The sequence below is a fragment of the Ailuropoda melanoleuca genome, chromosome 1, assembly GCF_002007445.2.
Source record: "Ailuropoda melanoleuca isolate Jingjing chromosome 1, ASM200744v2, whole genome shotgun sequence".
NCBI classification, from domain to species: Eukaryota; Metazoa; Chordata; class Mammalia; order Carnivora; family Ursidae; genus Ailuropoda; species Ailuropoda melanoleuca.
This window is the reverse complement of record NC_048218.1, coordinates 170306143-170327022: the sequence shown is the minus strand read 5'-3', so window position 1 is coordinate 170327022 and position 20880 is coordinate 170306143. Positions and strand designations below refer to the sequence as shown.

Here is a 20880-nt window from a genome sequence, read left to right as displayed (position 1 = left end):
AAAGAAATCGCCAAAGGGAAAAGAAACAGAAATTTGCAAAAAGGGACTGATCTCTGCAGGCCTGCTCTCCAATTTCTGTTTTCAACACACTCCTTTCAAATAGGATAAAAATCAAAGGTGTAGACTGTTGGGGCCCTGGGAGAAGCACAGCCTCTCCTTTCTATGTTAGACAGAGAAGGGTCTAATACAAATCTGCAAATGGGGTGGAGGAGCTTCCAAAAGAGTCTTTATACTTGTTCATCATTTAATTTAATTAACAGAAGACACCACAGCAGCCATCAATTAATTACAGAGCACTTGCTACGTGCGGGCACTGGGCTGAGCACACGCACCGACGCTCATAATCTCACTAAATCTGAATTACAGCTCTCTAAGGTGGGTTCTTTTATTATCCCCATTTCACAGATAAGCAAACTGAGGTTTAGAGGGCTTAAATAATTGTTCAAGGTTGTAAAGCTGGGCTTGATTTTTAGCCCCAGAAGACCACAAAGTTCTTCACTGCTCTGCTCTACTGCCTCACCTCAGACCTTCAAGTGATGGGTATTTAGATTCCAAACGAAGCCTGGTTTGTTTGTCCAGCTGTTTGACTGACTCCAAAGTCTTACATTAAGATCTTTCAATTTCAATAGACAAGGGTGGGGTCAATCTAGGGGGTGGTACAGGAAGGAGGAAGAAGGGAACCCAGAGAATTCAGATTTATAACAGGAAAATGGCTTGAAAGAGCTAAACGTAGGAGTTGGAGCCAAATGGTTTGGCAGACGCAAGCATGTTCAGGGGTGCGTGATGACAGGGACAGTCCTTTTTCCACTCCACTTTGAGCTGCCTTTATAGAACTTTATCTTTTATGTCCAAAGATCAAATAAAAAAAGATCACATTTAACGAGAACTAGGGGAAATAAACTGGTGGCAATTAAAGAGTAAAAATAACTTCTCTGTGGCTTCAGACCACAGGAGCTTTCTCATTTTAAGAGGCGCAGGCAAATCACTTCAACAAGGCCTTTTGGGCTGCGTCGTCTCATGTTTCCTCCCACACCCATGGTGGTTAAAGTTATAGGCAGTCATGGCTCTTGAACCCGTGGAATTGTGTAATAAATGGAAGTACAACCAGGCCAGCCTCATCAACTCACAAATGCAACCTTGCAGCATGGAAGAAAAGGTTATGGAATCCATATTCTCAATGACAGACTTTCCTTCTTCCATCTTCAAGCTTTCTTTCTACTCTCCCCTGACTTCGGATGCAAAGTCTGAGAGTTGGCCAACACCCAAGGAATTCTCATTTCACCGTCTTATTTTCCACTTGCAGATTTGTTTGGGGCTAGACGGTGAGGCAGACCTGAACTCTTCCTCAGGCCTCAAATAACCAAGCTCACTCAAACATCCAAAGGCAGCCAGAGTTATTTGAGATTCCCACCTCTGCCCCATCCTACCACCGTGCAGGCAGAATTTGGGAATCACTCCTCAATCTTAGAGTCAAGCCAACACCTAGAAAAATCACCAGCTTCCCAGTGAGCCTGCAGACACAAAAAACAGAATGACCTACAGGAGATAGCTCCGAAATACTCCCTGCAATTTCTTAATTTGGGACATAACGGGGACTGCGTCAAGATAAGATCAGTCTCAACACAAGAAAGAAAAAGTGTTTACTGTGTGCACTGGGGGCCCTTGTTTTGTATGCCAAGAAATTTCATACACTCTGTTTCAAGGCTGAGTCAATCCTTGGTCTCTAACCAAAACCCATCCCCCAAAGCACTGTACCTACCGGTAGAAAGTGGCATAGTCCACGGTTGAGTGGCAGGTCTGAAACTCCCAGGATTTGAGTTTCTGGCATTCTCGATGAGCTCGGAGCTTTACCTTCACCGTCCCTTGACACAGTTCAGGCACCGGTTTTCTCTGAGGTCTGTTGCAGAACTCATTGGACTCTACCCTCCAGGACTCAGCAAAGTCATCCACATCAAACTTGAAGTTTCCATCTCCACCAATTAAGTCATCACGCTTATGTCCATTGTAGTTGCCACAAAGACCACAGAGTTTGCCCTTGAGATGGGGGGCAGCCATGACTTCAACAAAACTGTCTCCATCCCAGGATATTTCCAAACCTAGAGGAAAAGAGGATCAACCACTCTTAAATCCACCAATAATTCCCGAGTGCATGTATCCTTACATAAGACTAACCTCTAACAAGGAACTAAGGGTCTATCCAAATTCTTGGTTACTGTTTAATCTCACCATATTAAATGTCATATGATAGTACATGAAACACTTTGGGGGGCTCAGAATTTTTAAACTGTATGAAGTTTGTCCTTATGTGATACCTTGCATACCCTGGTTTGACTTGTACAGGATCACTCATTGACCATATTCCTCTTATGTTTATAGTTTTGCCCATTTCTATAATAATTGTGTTAGTCCAACTTGTGCTTTCATTTATCCAATGAAAAGTGAAATATGGAAATGGATAGATAACAACGATGACAATTTTTAATATAGTTTTTTCTTTATCCAAAAATCCCCAATGTAATTATACTAAATGTCAAATGAAAATATCTAAATTATTTGTTATAGTGAAACTATTAAAGTAATAAATATATAGCTTCTGAACAGATCCTCTTCAAAGGAAAACACTCATATGGGAATGTCTGAAATGAAAATGTTTGCCTCCTCATCATTTTACAGACATCCCTGAGACAAGGATGGTTGTTTAATCAATGTTTCCTAGGATAGAGTTGTTGTGGAACCCTTCCAACCTCCACAGCCCTGAGCTGATCATAAACTTCAACATTTGAGGAAGCACTGGAGGCTACCAGGCCATGGGGAAAAGTTTCTCATGTGCTAGAAAGAATCAGGAGGACAGAACGGCCTTGTTCACCAAGGAAATAATCTTTGCTCCAGAAGGTAGAGAACATAGGCCCCTCTTGGTTTGCTGAACTGACCATCTGAAATATTAGAGGCTTTGTCTATAAACTTTCATGTTTTTTTCAGATACGTGGCCCAAGACTTCAAGATCCACCAGCCTATGACCCCAGTAAATACTGGCATTTTTATGTCACATGTAGGACATCCAGTTTATGCTGTCACACATCAAAGATCCGTCTGACTAGAAGGTCAAGAAGAAATGTTCTCATCTATATCCTGCTATTATGTGTGAAGATACTGCCCATCAGATAAAGGTGAGGACTTTATGAAAAGCCTTTTCAGGCTCAATCCAGAGCAAATGACACACTCTCCTGGTCAGAGTTTTTCTTTATGTCTCAAGTGTGTGTTGGAAGCTTTTTTTACTGTTTTCCTGATAATACCCTGGCAGTGCTTGAGTTTCCCAGAAAATGGATGAAGTAGGTACCAGTTCAGTGACACGAACACCAGAGGAACATCTACAACAAGTTGGTATGCATTTCTGCTCTGGACTTCTCCTTATTCACTATTACTGTCTCCTAAGAGTGACAAACCAAAGAAAAGCCCCCCCCTTTTTTTTAACAGAAAACGAGAAAGTCTTCCCGTGTGTGTTTTTAAATCTTAATCTCTTGGGTTTTTAACAAAATCTAGTCTTTCATTTAGCCTGTTCTGAGCCTCTGGAAAGAGCAACATGACTTTCCTCTTAGAAGACCTTGCAAGATTAGGCTGGTGAAAAACTGTCCAGAAGATACTCAGAAGTTGGGGGATGAGGCAATGATGGGAAAGAAGAAAGGGACAGCGAAGGAGGGAATGGATCTTGTCTGGTTATAAAATTGGCCTAAGACAAAATCAGAGTGATGTAAGATCAGTAAGAAATGTCCAGAAGTAGGATTCTAAAGCCAATATTCCTTAAGTCTGAACATGATCCAAGAGGAGAGAAGGCTAGCCAAATAGCATTCCTGTGAGTAGGCCACACAACTGCCACAAGAAAGAGTTACAAATCCACTTCAGGGAGTTACTGATAGAATAAACCAGTGGTCTAAGACTGGGTTTCTCAAGAAATAAACAGAAAGGCCCATGAGGAAATCACTGTATGGTAAATGAAAAGAATGGAAGCATTCTTAGTCCAAGGCAAATGGTAGAGAAGATTTCTTGGTTTGGAGAAGGAGCTGGATTCAGAAAAGCAATTAAACAGAGTTGGGTAAAGCAGCAAGAAAGAAAGTCATAAGAAAGTCTCTCTTAGAGAGAAGAAAACCAAGAAACAGACTCTTAACTATAGAGAACAAACTGATGGTTACCAGAGGGGAGGAGGCAAGGGGAAGGGGTTTAAATGGGTGATGGGGATTAAGGAAGGCACTTGTGATGAGAATTGAGTGTTGTATGTTAACGATGAATCACTAAATACTACAACAGAAACTAACAGTACACTGTATGTCAACTAACTGGAATTTAAATAAAAACTTGGAAAGAAAAGAAGTCCCTCTTAGGAATAATTTGGTGAAGAGAGTAGATCAACGGGGCAAGGTGATCAGCGAAAGGACACACTGAGAGAATATCCACACACTGGACTGACCCCTTCGATGGATCTCTGTGAGACAACAGTGTCACCTCCGACAACCACGACTCCCCTACAAAGTGATTTATATTTCTTCATACCCCACCATCTAACGTGTTACCTGCACATAGTATATACTCACTAAATGAATGAACTACCCTGTAAATTGATACGTTGAATCTGCGAAGCCAAACAAATTGTGAATTTCACGCTAGTTAAGACACTGAAATAACAATTTTGAAAAAAGACAAGCAAACTATAATATGATTTGTAATACACTCTCTAAGGTATAGAAGAAACATGACCTCAGAAGCCTGTAGCCAGGCAGCTGCCCAGCAAGAGAAATGAGGGAAGAAAATCAATTCCATATAACACTCTAACTTTTAGAGCATACTTCCAAAGACTTTCCATGTTGCAAAATTTTCCAAACTGCAAATCTCTTTCCTAGACAGTAGGCAAATACTATTCTTCCAAATGCTGCAATGACTGAGAATTTATATCCAAAGGAGTTCCAACATCATTACTGACAATGATATAACAAATCTGAGACTTTGGGCAACTGAGTTCATCAGAAATCAACTCACAGTGAACAAGCCAATCATTACGTTCTTTTCATGCAATGGACTGGTGGTCCATGCGGGTTTGGGAAGATGCAGATCCACTGTTTTTAGTAAACTCTTCTCAAAACTCTTGACCTCTCAGTCATAAAAACAAACAAACAAAAAACAAAACAAAGCAAAAAAAAAAAAAAACATGGTCCCCACAGTAAGGGAATAATTTGTAATTCATTCTCTTTTCCTCCTCTTTTTTTTGTTATTATTGTATTAAGAGGATTTTTAATGGAATGATGCTAAGTTTCATATTGTGTAGGGATGACTTACCCAACTATAGATGCCTTTGTCTATCGCTGTATCATATACATATGTGTTTGCATGATTGTCGTTACCCTCTACATGAGTAAAATCCATGCAAAGTAAATTACAATAGTGACAGGCAAAATAATTTAATCAGGTGTAATTGAAAAAATTGCTCTTCCAAAAGATATTTTGAATAGGCATCTTAAAAACATTGTTGTAGGGGCTGAGGTTAGTCCCTTCTACAGCTGGGGTGAGTTTCCCCATTCCTCTGCGTGGGAAATTAGGTAGAAATCACTGGCAGAGTCAGAAGGCCAAAGCACATGTCCCATCTGGGGGTGTAAGCAGCAGCCACATTCTCTCCACCGCATGAAGCACCTTCCAATGATCCCTTCTCACCAGTGAATGTTTTACCAACTTGTTTTTTAACCTTCAAATGTGTAGCCAGGCTCCAGACTAGTAGTTTTTATTTTTTTTATTTTTTGGGGGGTGGGGGGAGGAAGTTGTTCTTTTGTTGTTGTTTTTGTTTTACTTTGTTTTGTTTTTTGTTGTTGTTGTCATTGTGGCTTTTGCTGTTGTTTACTTAAAAGACAGAGGAGGTATGAAATCTACAGACATAGCATAGTATGCTTAAAAATTGATGGTTTTCCTGTTCAGATTTTATACCAAAGGAAAAAAGGATAAGAAAAATACGTGTAGTCTCCAGGTTCATAAAGTATAGAACTCTACCAAAAGTAAAATAAAAAACCACACTCCCACGTGTTAATGCCTTCGGGTAGATCTGACGTAACTCTCTCAGGTAGAGTTGATGAAGTGAACAGATGGCAGAAAGGAAATATTTTTAAATTATTCATAAGTGTCAAGAGTTGGGGTAGGAGTGTGATGGGGGTGAGTAGTGCTTTCTTGAACTACTAAGCCTGCTCCGTGCCCTCTGTACCACCCCTGTTGTTATTAGGAAAACAACTACAGCCTAATCCCACCACCGGCACGGCCACCTGTGCTTCTCTGCCAGAAGATTCCGTCATGAGTGCTGAGTTCATAAACCACGGGGGCAAAGAGTCATTCCTCCCCATTTCCCATCCTCCAGCTGCAGGTTTGATTTAAGCTGTTATTTTGAAGAAAGGACCCTTTGATCATATGAGTTTATGAAATTAAAAAAGTAATCTATGTGAGAAGAACACTCCAAGGATATGCTGTGATATTTTAAAAGGACAATCGATAGGCAATAAAAAGAAAATATCCCTCAGGGGTAGTACAAACTGAGATTGGTAGTGGGGAGAAGACTAGTGTCTGGAAATGGAATTGTTCCGTTCCAAGGATAATCTCAAAGCAAGTTTAGAGCCCAGAGGAATAGAGTTCTTCCCTAGGCAGCAGAAAGTTTATGCTACGGGAAATTGTTCAGCGGGGCATTACAGGCATCACATAACTTACTTGCAACGTGGGAAGAAATTGAAAAAAGAAAGGAAATTGTAAAAGCGAATTCAAGGCCGGGAAGAGTTAAATTCACTAATCTAATTATGGTGTTTATGATCTAGTATTATTTTCTTAGCAGCCTCAACCTTTCACTCATTTTTACAATGTGGAATCCTGACAAGAGGACACTTATTCCAGAAGGTATTGCCAGCTATGGGCAGAACAGTATTGAAGCTCCTAGACTCTTAGCAATCTTCCAGTATCCAGGATCCCTTTGGGAATTGGGCTGTGGTTGACCAATAATTTCCATAGCAGTAGAATCCACAGTGTTCAGCTCACATGCAGACAGATTAGCAAGGTGCTTCTATTCTACTGCTCTGTAATCATGAGTCATCTTGTGCACGATTTATGGGGAGCCACAGACCGTTGCCTTCTTTAAAGAAATGAGCTGAGGCCCATATCTACAGAGTGACACATCATTTGAATAAAACAACAATTGAAAAAAACAACTGATCCCCCTAAAATTGAATAGATAGAGCTCTTCACACCTGCCACTTTCAAAGTGAAGCTGGGAGCCCTTCTCCCTTTACAGAATGCTCCAATACATTAATATTTAACTTTTTCTCACTGAAAACATGTTATGCTCTCTAAATAAAAGTTCCCTGGGCTTCACCTTGGCTTCCTGCCTTTGTTTAGCTAAGGTGGCATTCCATAAATGTGGATCAATTTGTCAAATGCGTTTTGGCTTGAACTGAAACAATTAATGGCATTCTGAAGGCACAGCAGAGAACAGTCTCTATAGTTCCTCAAAAGTGCCTGCTCTACCAAATCTTTCTCTTTTGGATCCTTATCATCTAAAGGAACTGTAATTGATGTAATTGATGCTTTTACACTGCTCCATTTTCATCGATATAAAAAGCAAGAAGTATGTTGATTTCCTCAAGGATCATGCTGACAGAAACAGCATATACCAGGAGAATGTGCAGTTCAATATCAAACTGACAGACAATATGGATTAACCAAAGGCAGCGTGGAAGGAACCAGACGTGACATAATTGAACGTGTAAATGAGCTGAACTCCTTCTTTGGGGCTGATATTGAAGTGCGGACGTGGGCTTCTAAGAAGCCTCTTTAGGTAGAACCCCACAGGCAAGAATGTGAGCTTTCACTGAGCCCCTAGGAGTAACTGCTAGCAACTACGAACAGTTTGGCCTGGGGGGATGTGCCTACCCAAGGAGTGGAAATACAGAGTCCAGTAGGCCGCAGGCAACATGAGGGGCTGAGAAAGGGTAGCAACAAGCAGCTCCACATACCGAAGGCTGGGGAAGTGCTCTCAGAGCGCCCTAAGCACCCTCCAGCAGAGCCGATGGTTCTAGCCGTCCACTAACTCATCGAGCACCTTCCCCAGGGTCAAGAATGGACAGGACTGCTGGTCACACGGCCATGCACACTCCCATCTGCACACCCACACATTTGTGGTTTACTTTTGAGGATTCCCCCCTTCTTGGACAGATGCTAGCAAGAAAACACTCTTTCTCACAGATGTGAAACTGCGCATTACTGGCTGAGCTGGCAGAAACACTGACAATTCCAAGCTGGACATTGAGGGCCTAACATTGCAACAAAACATGAGAAGGAGGTTATTTGGAGAAGACAAATGCTATTTTTGGAACAAGGATGTCAGCAGATTGCAAGACCTGTGTGACCAGTGCCGGACTGCAAGACTGCAGTGTGCAAATTTCTCCCACTCTTTTGTACCATCTTGGAGGCGTCCCTTGGGAGCCCTGGTCAGCGGGGAGGAGGCCAACCCTGCAGTCGGAGTGCTCCTCTGCCTCCGGGTTGTCCTCCATGGAAGAGGCAACGTGCTCAGGTGGTGCTGCTGCGTGGGTTGGTGAGGTGGGGGCGGGGGGGCAGAGGGACACAGAAGCCCACCTGCTTTGGTCGTCACTTTCAAGAGGTAGCCATCCAGGTCGATGTGGAACTGTGGCGCCTGGCAGGGCAGCGCGACGCGCGAGCCGTTCCAGCGCACGGTCAGGTGCTGCTGGAGGCTGACGGTGCTGGCGCCCAGCACCAGGTCCACCGACTTGGTCCAGGAGAAGGAGCGGGTCCTGCGTGCATCGTTCTTCACCAGCACCTGAAAGGGCGAGGCAGGGGAGGAGCAGTCTTTCGTCAAAACGTACTGACATGTCCCCTGAAAGTTAAATGTCCGTCCGTCAAAAGTGTTGTAGTGGGGATCTCCGAATACCGTGCAAACGCCGGGCTCTGCGGATGAGTGAGAGACAAGAGCAGGTCATAAACTGAGCGAAGGATTCAAAGAGAAATCAGGGGTCCCTGCAATATTAACCTGGAGGGGGGCACCCGCCAGGTAAGGGAGGGCCTTAGCAGAGACGCACTAGTGGAAATCAACTTAAAAAAAAAAAAATGTTCGATTCTTTTAAAAGTCTGTGCCAAACATTCTAGGACGTGTAATACTTTGGGCGCTTTTAATACTTGAAAGTTATTTATAACACTTCCAAAGTTTCAAACCATCTCTATTTTGGAGACTCTATATGCTTCTATGGTCTTAATATAAGGGATGGAGAAATGAAACTGAGATAATTTTGTAAACAGAACTGGCCTTACTTCATAAGCCATATAAACAAAAACCAAAAATGAATAAAAGGCAGCAACATTAATGACAATACAGCAAAGCAATAGTATTATTTCCATTTAACTGTTTCAAAAAATGTAAAAATATGGTACTCTAAATGTTCCCCATTTTTTTAAGGTATTATATTCTACACACATGTATTTACTAAGGACAAATAAATAGAACTGCCAAACAGATACATGTCTAATACCATTAGGAAACAAAGTACTGATAAAATTAATTGTTTCTATGGTTTTTTACAAATACAAGATTCCTATATTTTGATCTGTGTATCAAAATCTAAGATTGGATAAAAATAAACTGTAAAACCCGTCATTTAATAAATTTAAGAAATTCCAATGCATTCGTCACTTCAAAATACCATTCTTTCAAATATTTGCAAAACCCAGGTTTTGACACTGGGGGCATCTCAAAGATTGTTACAGAAAATTAAATATTGCTTCTTTTTTTGAAATGGTTTTGACATTGATTTGTTTTCCATGCAAACATATTTTATCCGTTTTCAGGGAGGCATGAACAACCAGGAAATGAGGAATTCATTTAGATAAAGGAACACACATGATAAAAGAACTATAATAAAAAGATCAATTTCCAGTCAACACCAGCACAGAATATGAAACTTTCCTATCAACAATTGTTCTGAATATGTTAAGAGAAGAATTAAAAGTCAACACAGAGGAGGGATGTACCAACTGATCTGATAGAACCAATGGGATCCAAGGCAAACATGTGCTTGTCATTTCTAAAGTGTTTGGAGAATAATGTTGTTTTATGTTATGATACATTATGTCATTTCATATGTCAATTACATTTGATTCCATATAAATCACATGTATTTGGGATTTGGTAAATTAATTACTTGTTCTAAGCTTTCCTTGTCAATATTAGACAGAGACTCAAAAAGATAGTTTTTGGTGTGTAGAATAGTTTCAATGAGCAAATGCTTTAAGGAATATATAAAAGGCACTACTTGGGGTAAGAGAAGAAGTGGGTGGGAGAGAGAAGCTCTGAGAGCTCAGCAACAAAATTTTAATTTGCCCTCCATTTCTGTCCCCTTCTTGTCCTTTTCTTCATTGTTTTTTCCTTGTGACTCCAACTTTACTCAGTTTGTTGCTTCACAGTGGACCCCACTTCCATCTTCCTAATCTTATATCCACCCCCAACTAGTATTCCCATCTATCTAACCACTCCATAATGCATGTTCCAGTCCTTCCTCCATGTGATTGCTTTCAAAATTGTCCTATCACACATTTCCCTCACAGTCTAACAAAAGGGATCTTTCCCTGGCATGAAAATTGTATTTTTTTGATTGACGAGGGGCAAGGCAGTTCTTTGGGACACCCTGAATGGCATCAGGAAAATTATAGTTCTGAGTTAATACCATCATGTGCCACAAAAGGACTGTTAACATGACCACCAGATGCATCAAATTCAAGAGAAGTTTTTCAGAGTTCTTAACTCTGCATACTCAAGAAAACCGAGGACCCATCAAGGCTTTTGAGCTTTGAGCCTGAAACAGATGGACCTCAGCCTGGAAAGGCTGAGGCACTAATGAAGGAGCTGAGATACTCCTGAAGAAATCCCCTCTCAGCTGGGAGCAGAGAGAGGGAATGCCTACACCTTCTGCCGAGAGTCTGAAGTGGCAATCTTCTCCTTGTACCAGGGATAATCCATGGCTTCTCCTGGTTTTCTGACAATAACTGCATCCAAATTATCATTAACAAAACCAGTAATAGCTAGCAGTTATCGAGTATTCACTACTTCCCCTAGCACTGTTCTACATGCCTACTGATAATGGATACATCATAAGAAAATGGATATTTAGATTGTCTCCTAAAATTAAAGAAATAGCTAAGCACTTGGTAGTAAATCCATAAAATGAACTATAACCTAGTCATTGAAAAAGTGTATGAATAATGTTTGCAATTGAGGAAACGCTTACGACATGTTAAGTGAAAAACAGGAAACAAAATTCTGCCTACAGGATAATCTTTTTTTAAAGATTTATTTATTTATTTTAGAGAAAGAGAGAGAGAGAGAGAGAGGAGGAAGAGGGAAAGAGAGAAAATCTCTAGCAGACTCCCCGCTGAGCATGGAGACCAACACAGGACTTGATCTCACAACCCTGAGATCATGACCTGAGCCAAAACTGAGAGTCAGACGCTCAACCAACTGACACCCAAGCACTCCTGTCTGTAGGATAATCTTAACTGTGCTAAAATAAACACACACAGGAGACCAACACAGGACTTGATCTCACAACTCTGAGATCATGACCTGAGCCAAAACTGAGAGTCAGACGCTCAACCAACTGAGTCACCCAAGCACTCCTGTCTATAGGATAATCTTAACTGTGCTAAAATAAATACACACCCTCAAATTGTCAACTGTGGTTATTTCTTGGTGGCAGAACCACGAGTAATTCTTTTTCTTCCTTTCTCCCTTTTGCTTTTCTGTTGTTTTTGTTGTTGTTATAGTTTTGTTTTTAAGAGTCAAAATGTGGGCACCTCTAGATAAGGCCAGTTATATGACCAACCAAATCCTCAAAGAAGCAACAGAAAATATACTGCCGACAGTGACCCTGGGGAAGCCTGAGCTTACTCATAGCTGGGCAGAAAGCAATGGGGGACATCCAGGGAGACCAGGCAAGGGAAATCACATGTAACAGGGCTGTCAGGGAAGATATTTTTCAAGAGGCCCTAACTTGTGGAAGAGAGGGCTTTGGAGATCAGAATGATTTTTCTCTGTAACAGCAAGACAGAAGAGGCCAACAAAATTTTATGACTAGGAAGATGCTTGAGAATTATGCATTGCATTTGGGGACATTTGTATTATGAGCTAAAATAATTTTGAAACCTTGGCCCTTTTCCCTGGCACCTCAAGGTCCCTGTGCCAGATCCTGGAGGAGCAGTGAACACGTGCACTGGAGAATGACGTGAAGTGAGAATCTCAGGATCACACAAATCTGCCTAGCTGGAAAGGAAAAGAACTAGAGAAACACTTAAGGGACACAAATGAATGTTGTAAGCTCATTTATGTGTGTGTGTGTGCGTATGTGTGTGTGTGTGTGTGTGTGTGTGTGCGTGTACATGTGTATTTTTTTTTCCAGCAGACCCAGTGAAATAAGCTGTAGTCCAAAATGTCCAGATGCCCGGTCACACTCTTCTGGAAAGCTTGGAATGATAGAACTATACAAATGGACCATTCTATAACTGTTTGAGTACGTGTTAAGTCAGAGGATAGAGAGAAAAATTCCAATTTACAAGTAGTGGAATGTTTTCTCATAATCCTTTAAATCAAATCATCAAACGCCACTTTTGTTTTGGTTTGTTTTCCTTATATGTACACAATGTCTAAGCATTAAAAAAACATTAGAAGTTTATAAACCCAAACATTAAGAGTAGTATTTTTTTTCTTAAGTAATGAAATTATGTGTGACATGTATTTTCCTCTTTCTTATATGTATTTACATTATTATTTACATTACATTTCATTATTTACAGTGACTAGGTATACTTTTAGGATACAAATAGTTGTCTTAAAATATGAAAAATACTGGATTAAAACACAGTGCTTTGATGTTACATACTTTAATAAGATCGCTATGAGGATTAAGAGAGTCAGGATTCTTCTAAAAACATAATTCCGATATTTTTCTCCTAACCTCATCAGGTACATGTATTTCTGCCATGAGTATATTTACTCTAATGAAATGCCTTCCTTCTGAGAGCAGTGATTATTCCCAAAACATCCGTCAAAGAAAATTAAGGGGAAATTATACAACTCCATGTTATAAATAGAAAATAAGAGAAATCGAATAGACTCCAAACCCCCGCCCCTACAACACAACCAAACAAAAACAGAAGAAAAAAAGTATTGTTCGTGGTTCTGTGACCAAGAAATAACCGCTGTTTACAGTTTGCGGGCTGGATGTGTGCGTGCGTGCATGCGTGTGCATGTGTGCGTGTGTGTTTTTTAACATAGTTAAGATTATCCTGTACATGAAATTTTATTTCCTCTTAACATGTCATAAGATTTTCCCTGTCACTAAAATCACTTTGAAAATATAGAAAATGACCTTCATCCTCAGTCTTTTACTTCTCCAAAGAGGACGGTCTCTCCTACTCATGGTACCACAGAACTACACAGATCAGCACATGTCCAAAAATGTTCTAACCACGAGAAAGTCTATCAAATAAAAAATATGGCTTTCAATTTTTCTCAACACAAATTGCAGGGAAACAGGTCCTGTGGGACTTTGGGTCACTGGGTCATGCAGGGAACCCCACGTGGGTAAGATTCACGATGTTGTGCCAAGTTTGAGTCAAGAACTGGGAAAGGTTGGGATTAGACACATTGCCCTTAACACAAGCCCTTATGCTGCTCCTGAACATGATGTCAGCCTCTGACATAAAAAGGCCATGAGTGCCCCAGCAGGGACTGAACTTCTCCATGCAGGAGGCTCTGGCCACACGCAGAGGTGTCCCTGACAGCTGTTACCCAGTGGGACCTGAGTGCCAAGAGATGCTCCACTAAGTGGCACCTGGATTCCCAGAAGATTTTGCATCTTTGTCTTCTTAAGTAAAAACTTAATCTAACTTTACTGTGTGAATTGGGGGGGGGGGAGAGACAGAAAGGAGGTAGTGGGTCTCTTTCCACCAATCTATAATTCACCAGATAGACTTACAAATCTACGTATGAAAAACTCATTTGAAAAAAAGTTGGGTAGGCATGTGAAACTAACATATATCTTTTTAAAAAGTTGAGTAGGGATACCATTAAGAATGTAAATTTCTTTTCAATATTTTCCATATACTCACCAACTCCAAACAGAAGAGCAAAGAAAGTAGCCTCTACCGTCAAGATCTAATCTCAAATAAATCTAACCCCAAAGTCATGACTGACTTTCTAGGACCTCCCCAACTGAGCCCAGTGCTGCCTTACCTCTCACCTTTGCTCCTGGGTGGGGAGGAGGGGGCAATGCACCTGTCCCACATGTCACAGTTCCCAGTACATGGATCCTTCACTTCCTGGTTCAAATGCCAACTCCCCAACACCTTAGCCAAAGACATTTCTCTTTCCTCAAAACCCCAAAGGCAAAACTGACCACATAGCTCAGATTATCTGGGACAGCCTTTATTTCAAATGCTCTACCCTATAGACACATGATGTTTTTCAGTTTGAGGGTTAAAAATATCACCGAACCCATTGCAGGCTTATCAATTTCTTCCCTAACTTATAGTTAGAATGTATCCTTAACTCCTAAACCAGGCTTTAAACTCCTTATATGTAAACTTTGTTCTCAGTGCCTGGCACTGTGCCTTGTAAATTGGAGGTATATACATACATATTACATGTACTCACCTTTGCATTACTCACAGCAATGCCTGATATAATACATATTAGGTATCCATAAATATTTGTTGAATGAATGGGTTAATTAATTAAAGAATACATTTTAGTAGAAAAAAAACCTGCCCACACTGAACTCACTAAAATAGATAGCTAATGACTAGCATGCAGCAGGTTATCAACAGGATTTTATTTAATCAGTTAACTAGTTGGATAATTAATTAATGTTCTCAGAAAAAGGAATTAAGCCTGCAGATGAAATTAAGGTTGCTAATCAGCTGACCTGGAGATGGGGAGATTATTCTGAAAAATCCAGGCAGCACGAACGACATCACAGGGGTCCCTCATAAATGAAAGAGAAAGGCAGGAAAATGAGTGTCACAGTGACACAGCGTGAGGCGGACCCCACTTGCCATTGCTGGCTTTGAAAACAGAATGGGGCCTCAACCCAAAAAAATGAGGGTGGCCTCTAGGTGCTGAAAAAGGTGGAACACAAAACAAAACAAAAAAACGAATACAGATTCTCCCCCAGAGCCTCCAGAAGAAGGGCAGCCCTGCTGATACCTTGATTTGGGCCCATTCAGAACCATTTCAGACTTCAGAACTTCAGAACAATACGTGTTGTTTTAAGCCACTAAGTTTGTGGTAATTTGCTACAGCAGCAATAGGAAACTAATAAACTTAGCAAGAGCCAAGGAGAGTTGTTTAAAGTAACTACTTTATGCCAGGCACCATGCCAGATGCTTTCCACGTTTTCACTATCTCCTTTAATCCTCACTACTTCTCTGCACACTGTATTTCATTACCCTGGTTTCTCAGCAATGAGTTTGGAGAGATGGCCATGTTGCCCACAGTCATGCAGCCAAAAGCAGTAAAGACCGAGTCCAACCCAGTCTCTGAAGCTCTGAGGCCAGGGTCTTCCTCATTTTCACTCAATGCTTCCACTGATACCCTGTGCCACAGTGTCCTACACAGCTGTTGTTATCTAGATGGGATCACAGAGCTCTTGGGGAATCTGGAGAAATCTGTAGACACTCTTCCTTCCAAATACACATGAGTGCATCCACTAAAACGCAGAGGTTCATGGCCACTCTGTCCCAAGACTGATCAAGGAATCCATCACCTTCCATTTAAGAACATTATCTAGAAGTTAACCTATAAACTATATTATACGGTTTTATATATATATATATATATATATATATATATATAATACTATATTTGGTATGTTTATATTTCATCTCCCCAACTTCACTCTAAGCTCCTAAATTCAGGGTCTGTACCAGCTTTTTATCCATTTCCTCTGGAGCACCTTCCAGGATACAGGAGACTCACCAAATGTGTTATAGAAGATGCATTTTTGGGGGCACCTGGGTGGCACGGCAGTTAAGCGTCCGCCTTCGGCTCAGGCGTGATCCCGACGTTATGGGATCGAGTCCCACATCAGGCTCCTCTGCTATGAGCCTGCTTCTTCCTCTCCCACTCCCCCTGCTTGTGTTCCCTCTCTCACTGGCTGTCTCTATCTCTGTCAAATAAATAAATAAAATCTTTAAAAAAAAAAAAAAAGAAGATGCATTTTTGCCACTCTTGCCATCCAAGCTCTGACCTTAACATGTCTGCTGTCTATAAACTAGAAATTCTTATTTATCACTTAAGAGAACTGTGCACCTGAGCTGAAGAGGTAGGCCTCACATCTCTAAGTTAACCTAGCTTCCAGCTTTAAAGTCACTTTAGAGCTTTGCAAACATTAAGTATGTTGCTTTGAAGAAAGCCACGGGTTTGAATCCTAGTCTTGCCACTTAGTGACTACAAAATCATTCACTACCTATATCCCCTCAGTCTATTCACCTGTAACATGGGTCTAAGAACAACTACCTTGCAGGTTGGTTATAAAGATAAAGACAACATTACAAAAGTGCTGAGAATGTAACAGATGCTCAGGGAGTAGTTATTATCCAGTTTTATAATTCTGTTATACGAATTCAGCTAATAGACATCCACTGCTGGCTAAAGTGGGGCTGAATAAGACTGTAATATACACATAAAACATAGATTTGTTGAAAAGACAGTGAGTTGAGTCCATCTATAAAAGACATCTAAATGTAGATTTGGGGCTAGCATCGAGTAAGCCTTCTAGGCCAAAAGAAGAATGTTAATCAAGTCATGTGGCAGCTTGCACAAGAACAGCAGGAGACTGATCGGACCAGAATGGGGAGTTACTTCGGGGGATGTGAGACACCCAAACTGTCCAAATAAATTGGCCTGAGATTTATTGCCAGCCTGAGAAGTTTAAATGTATTCCAAAGAACCAACATTCCTTAATGTGTTTCCTATGAAACATCAATCCCGCCTGTTGCTTTGCCAAAATAAGTAGAAATAAAAAAATCTCTGCAGCTCAAATTCGTTCGGGAGGTACTCCATACTCCATCACCCTCCTGAAAGTTTACCCTGCACATTGGCATATAAAGGGTTCTGCAAATTCTGCAGCAAAGAAGCATATTTGAGTTTATTTGACCCAGCATTTCCTGCATGTATTTAATCACAGAGCCATGTTTTGAAAATATTATTCATTACTCTTCTCAGCACCAGCATTTTATAAAACAAACTTTGAGAAACTGCAAGAGACAGTGAAGGCAGCCGGTGGAAGTTCTTGCGAAGGCCAGTGGCATGCAGGAAGGGCTGAAGGAGAAAAGACCGAGGTCAGTTGCAGGCAAGAGGATGAAGCTCTGGCTGCCATGGAAATGGGAAGGAACTTACTTATTAGAAAAACAATACAAAGAGACAATCAAGCAGACTTGATGACTGATTAGCAACATGGGAGAGAAATGCCAAGAGCATGAGAAATAACATTAAGGCCCCAAACCTGTGCAGCTGGGATAAGGGGGTGCCAGAATTCAGTCAACAGATAGAGGCTGGAAACAGCCAGTCATTTCTCCATCCAATTCCCAACCCTGACAATTAGGAGAATTGAAGGTAGCAACTGTTACTAAAATTCAAATGCAGTACTTTGGAATAAGAACGTGGTCTCCAAAAAAATTAGAAGCTGAGATCTACCATATCCGCATCTTCTCAAGAAGCCATATAAAGGTACTCAGAAATCAGAAATCAAAATCAGAATGAAAGAGGAACTACAGAAGGGGTGCTGTGGAGGCAGAGCCATGAGCTCACAGGATAAAAAGGTGAAAAACAAAAGGAGAAGAGATATGTGTTCTAAGGACAGATGTGGAAGGGCAGAGCAAAGGAGTGGAACGGTGGCTGGGGGCGGGGAGTACTAACAAGAAGGGACTGTGATAAGAAGAAAGAATGATAGTGCTCATAAATTAAAACTTCACATCAAAGGGAAATACACAGTGCAGCTAATAAGTCATTTCTCCAAACTCCCAGGGAAGGCTAGACCTCAAGTACTGTAGCTCAAAGGATGGGAGGTTAAGTGAGCTCATAAATGTAGATAAGTTTTTAAGAGGTGAGCAAATACAATGGCTCTCTAGTTGTGCAAAGAGAAAAGAAATTGGCAAACTTCATACATGTTTGGAGGCAAGCCTCTGAAACAAAGAAAAATGTAGTCAATGGAGAATAATAGTTCTTCAAAGTGTTGGCTTTGGAGTCTCATGGAACAGGGTATCAGCTGCCCTCACCCTATTTAATTTCTCAGACCCTCAGATCTCTCATTTGTAAAATGGAGCTTCCAATTCATGGATCATTGTGAGGATTAAATGTCAGGATACATGGAGAATGTTTATCACAACACGGACTGACACGTACTTATATTCATAAATCTTTGCTGGCAATAGGAGCAATTTTAGTGGCAACAGAAGTAACAATTTTTGTTGTTCTTATTTTGTTCATAGTAGACATGACCTCCAGAGAAGAATAATTCTTCCTCAGTTTTGCATACAGTAATGCATAACTTATTATACAGTATTTTCTATAAAGTGTAATATTGGTTTCAGGGCCTGTATTGTCTGGTCACTTTACCATATTTTAGATGTACTGTTGCTAAGGGGTTTGGTCACCAGTTTTTTCAGTCAAAACTAGGTATATGCCTCTTTCTTGAAATTCAAGATGGCAGCCTTGACTAAATGTACCAGATGGCTAGTAATGAATTTATATATCTCTTTCTGTTCAGAACATATTCTTTCAAAATTAGGCAAGAAAGTAACTTTTAAGTGAATGATTTAATAATGGCACGTTTATATTAAGAATACTTTCCCAAGCAAAGATCCAGGGAGGCCATATGATGTGTTAGAACAAATACCGGACTAGAAGGTTAAAAAAAATAGAAGAGCAGTTCTCATCCAGCTCTTCCAGTCAATACTACCAGGACCCTCAGTTTCCTCACCTGAGAAATGAAAGGGCTGACCTCAAAATTAAAGTTCATTCATTTATACAATCCCATGATGCTGAAATGGTGATGAGTTTGAGTGACAGAGCAACTCTGCTCTTCTTCCTTACTCCTGGTGGAAATTCTACAGTTATTTCAAGTTTACAACTATACGTATTTTAATATTGTAAGTAAGAAAATCTGGAGAGGTCTTCACCTTAGCACTGAAAATATCTAAGTTGCCAGAAGGGGGAAAAATCTAGAAAAACGAGTGGACATGGAAAACCAAGGCAGTTTGATTTGTCAGTGAGCACAGAACATACCAACGACCACTGCTCTGCACCTGAGCAGAGGGGGAGGTGTCACCAGGTGGATGAAAGCCTGGACATTTGAGCAGGCATTTCTTCCAGGGTGGGAGTGGAGGGAAATGCCCTGAAATTGGAAACTCCTCCTAACATCCTTCTCCAATCTCTAATCCCTACCATTTGCCCTTTGGAGCTTCTCTTCCCTTCCTAACTGCAGCTGGTTATTAAATTGTCCCAAGTGACAAAGAAGTCATTGGTTGACCTTCCGCCGGGCCCTGGAGCCAGATTTCATTGTAGGGACTCAGGCTCCACACTTACCTCAGGCATTCTTCTTAACCACTAAGCCTCAGTTCCTCAGCTGTAAAATGGAGCTCATAACATTATTGGGCTCTGAGATGGACATGAGGATCAAATAAATAAGATCATTGGAGATAGCCCAGGACAGTGCTTAGACACAGCAGACGCTAAATAAATACTAGCTGCTGCTGTTGCTACTGCTGTTGTATTTCTGGCCATTATTATTATTTGATGAGGAGGAGGAGAAGGTGAAGGAGGAGGAGGGGGAGGATGGCTAACTAAATAGTAAGAACTTAAGGACTACTAATGCTCTGTAGGAACCACAATAGGTGGTGGATAAAAGATGACCCCTAATAACCTCAGGCTCCTCTTTCAGCATTGCACCAACACACAGACAGAAAATTTAAAGTAACAGTACCCCTTAGAACAGAACAGTATATAAAACAGAAAACAGACTGGTGTCCTCACACCCCTTCAATGCTGCTCCTGCTGGGGCGGGATTTCCTAGCCACCACAAGTGACACAGTTGGGTTTTATTTGCCACCTCTGTCAGCTGGTTGGGCCTTGGGAGCAGTGACAAACCCACCTCCAGATGCTCAAGCAGAAACTTCAGTGGCCACTTAGCTTAACACCTCCTTGGCAGGGCTAAAGTCAACACCACAAATTCTTATTCTACAAGCATCTTGAGCTCTGGTTTCAAATTTCCTTGCTTTCCTGAGTTAAGGACAGACCCTTGGTGTTAAGGGACCTGGAGTTGCTTACAGTCTCGAAGGCCAGAAACCTTGCTCAAACACAGAATTACTAATTTGCAGAACCTCTGTCAGTGGAGATTTCTCATAAAACGGGACCCGAGGTCACAGTTTTGTTAAATTGCTGTTGTATTCCCCCTCCTCCCCACCTCTCTTTAATTGGAGATACCTGTAGACATGCCCAGGGAGTTAAGTAAGATGTGCCCAAACCAGCCAGGGTAATTCCACAGCACCCTTGATGGGTGCATGCAGCAGGCAGAGGGGTCCTTTCGGGGAGCGGGCACACCAACATTGTGCACAGCTGGAGACTAACCCTGGGGGGGGGTTTAAAAAGTCACCTGGCAACTGTGAGCCTCCTTGCACCCTGAGTTGCTGAAATCGGATATTTCCTGTTACTTGTGGGACGTGTAGCTGAGGTTATTTCAATTAAATGCACATTTGTGCTCAGTATACCCTACCCGCCTCTGTGTTATGTAACCGTGAACTTTTGTTTTG

The 20880-nt window shown here is 41.2% G+C and overlaps 1 protein-coding gene across 2 annotated transcripts in view; it reads right to left on the bottom strand.

The window, feature by feature from the left end:
- The window catches only part of BMPER (BMP binding endothelial regulator), a 248653-nt gene that overhangs the window by 70094 nt on the left and 157679 nt on the right, over positions 1 to 20880 (bottom strand). For both annotated transcript variants that reach the window (XM_034670310.1, XM_034670315.1), the window contains exons 12-13: positions 8644 to 8973; positions 1760 to 2096 (exon numbers count right to left, since the gene is read on the bottom strand). In XM_034670310.1, coding sequence (XP_034526201.1) covers positions 1760 to 2096; positions 8644 to 8973 — 667 coding nt within the window. The remainder of the gene's footprint in view (positions 1 to 1759; positions 2097 to 8643; positions 8974 to 20880) is intronic.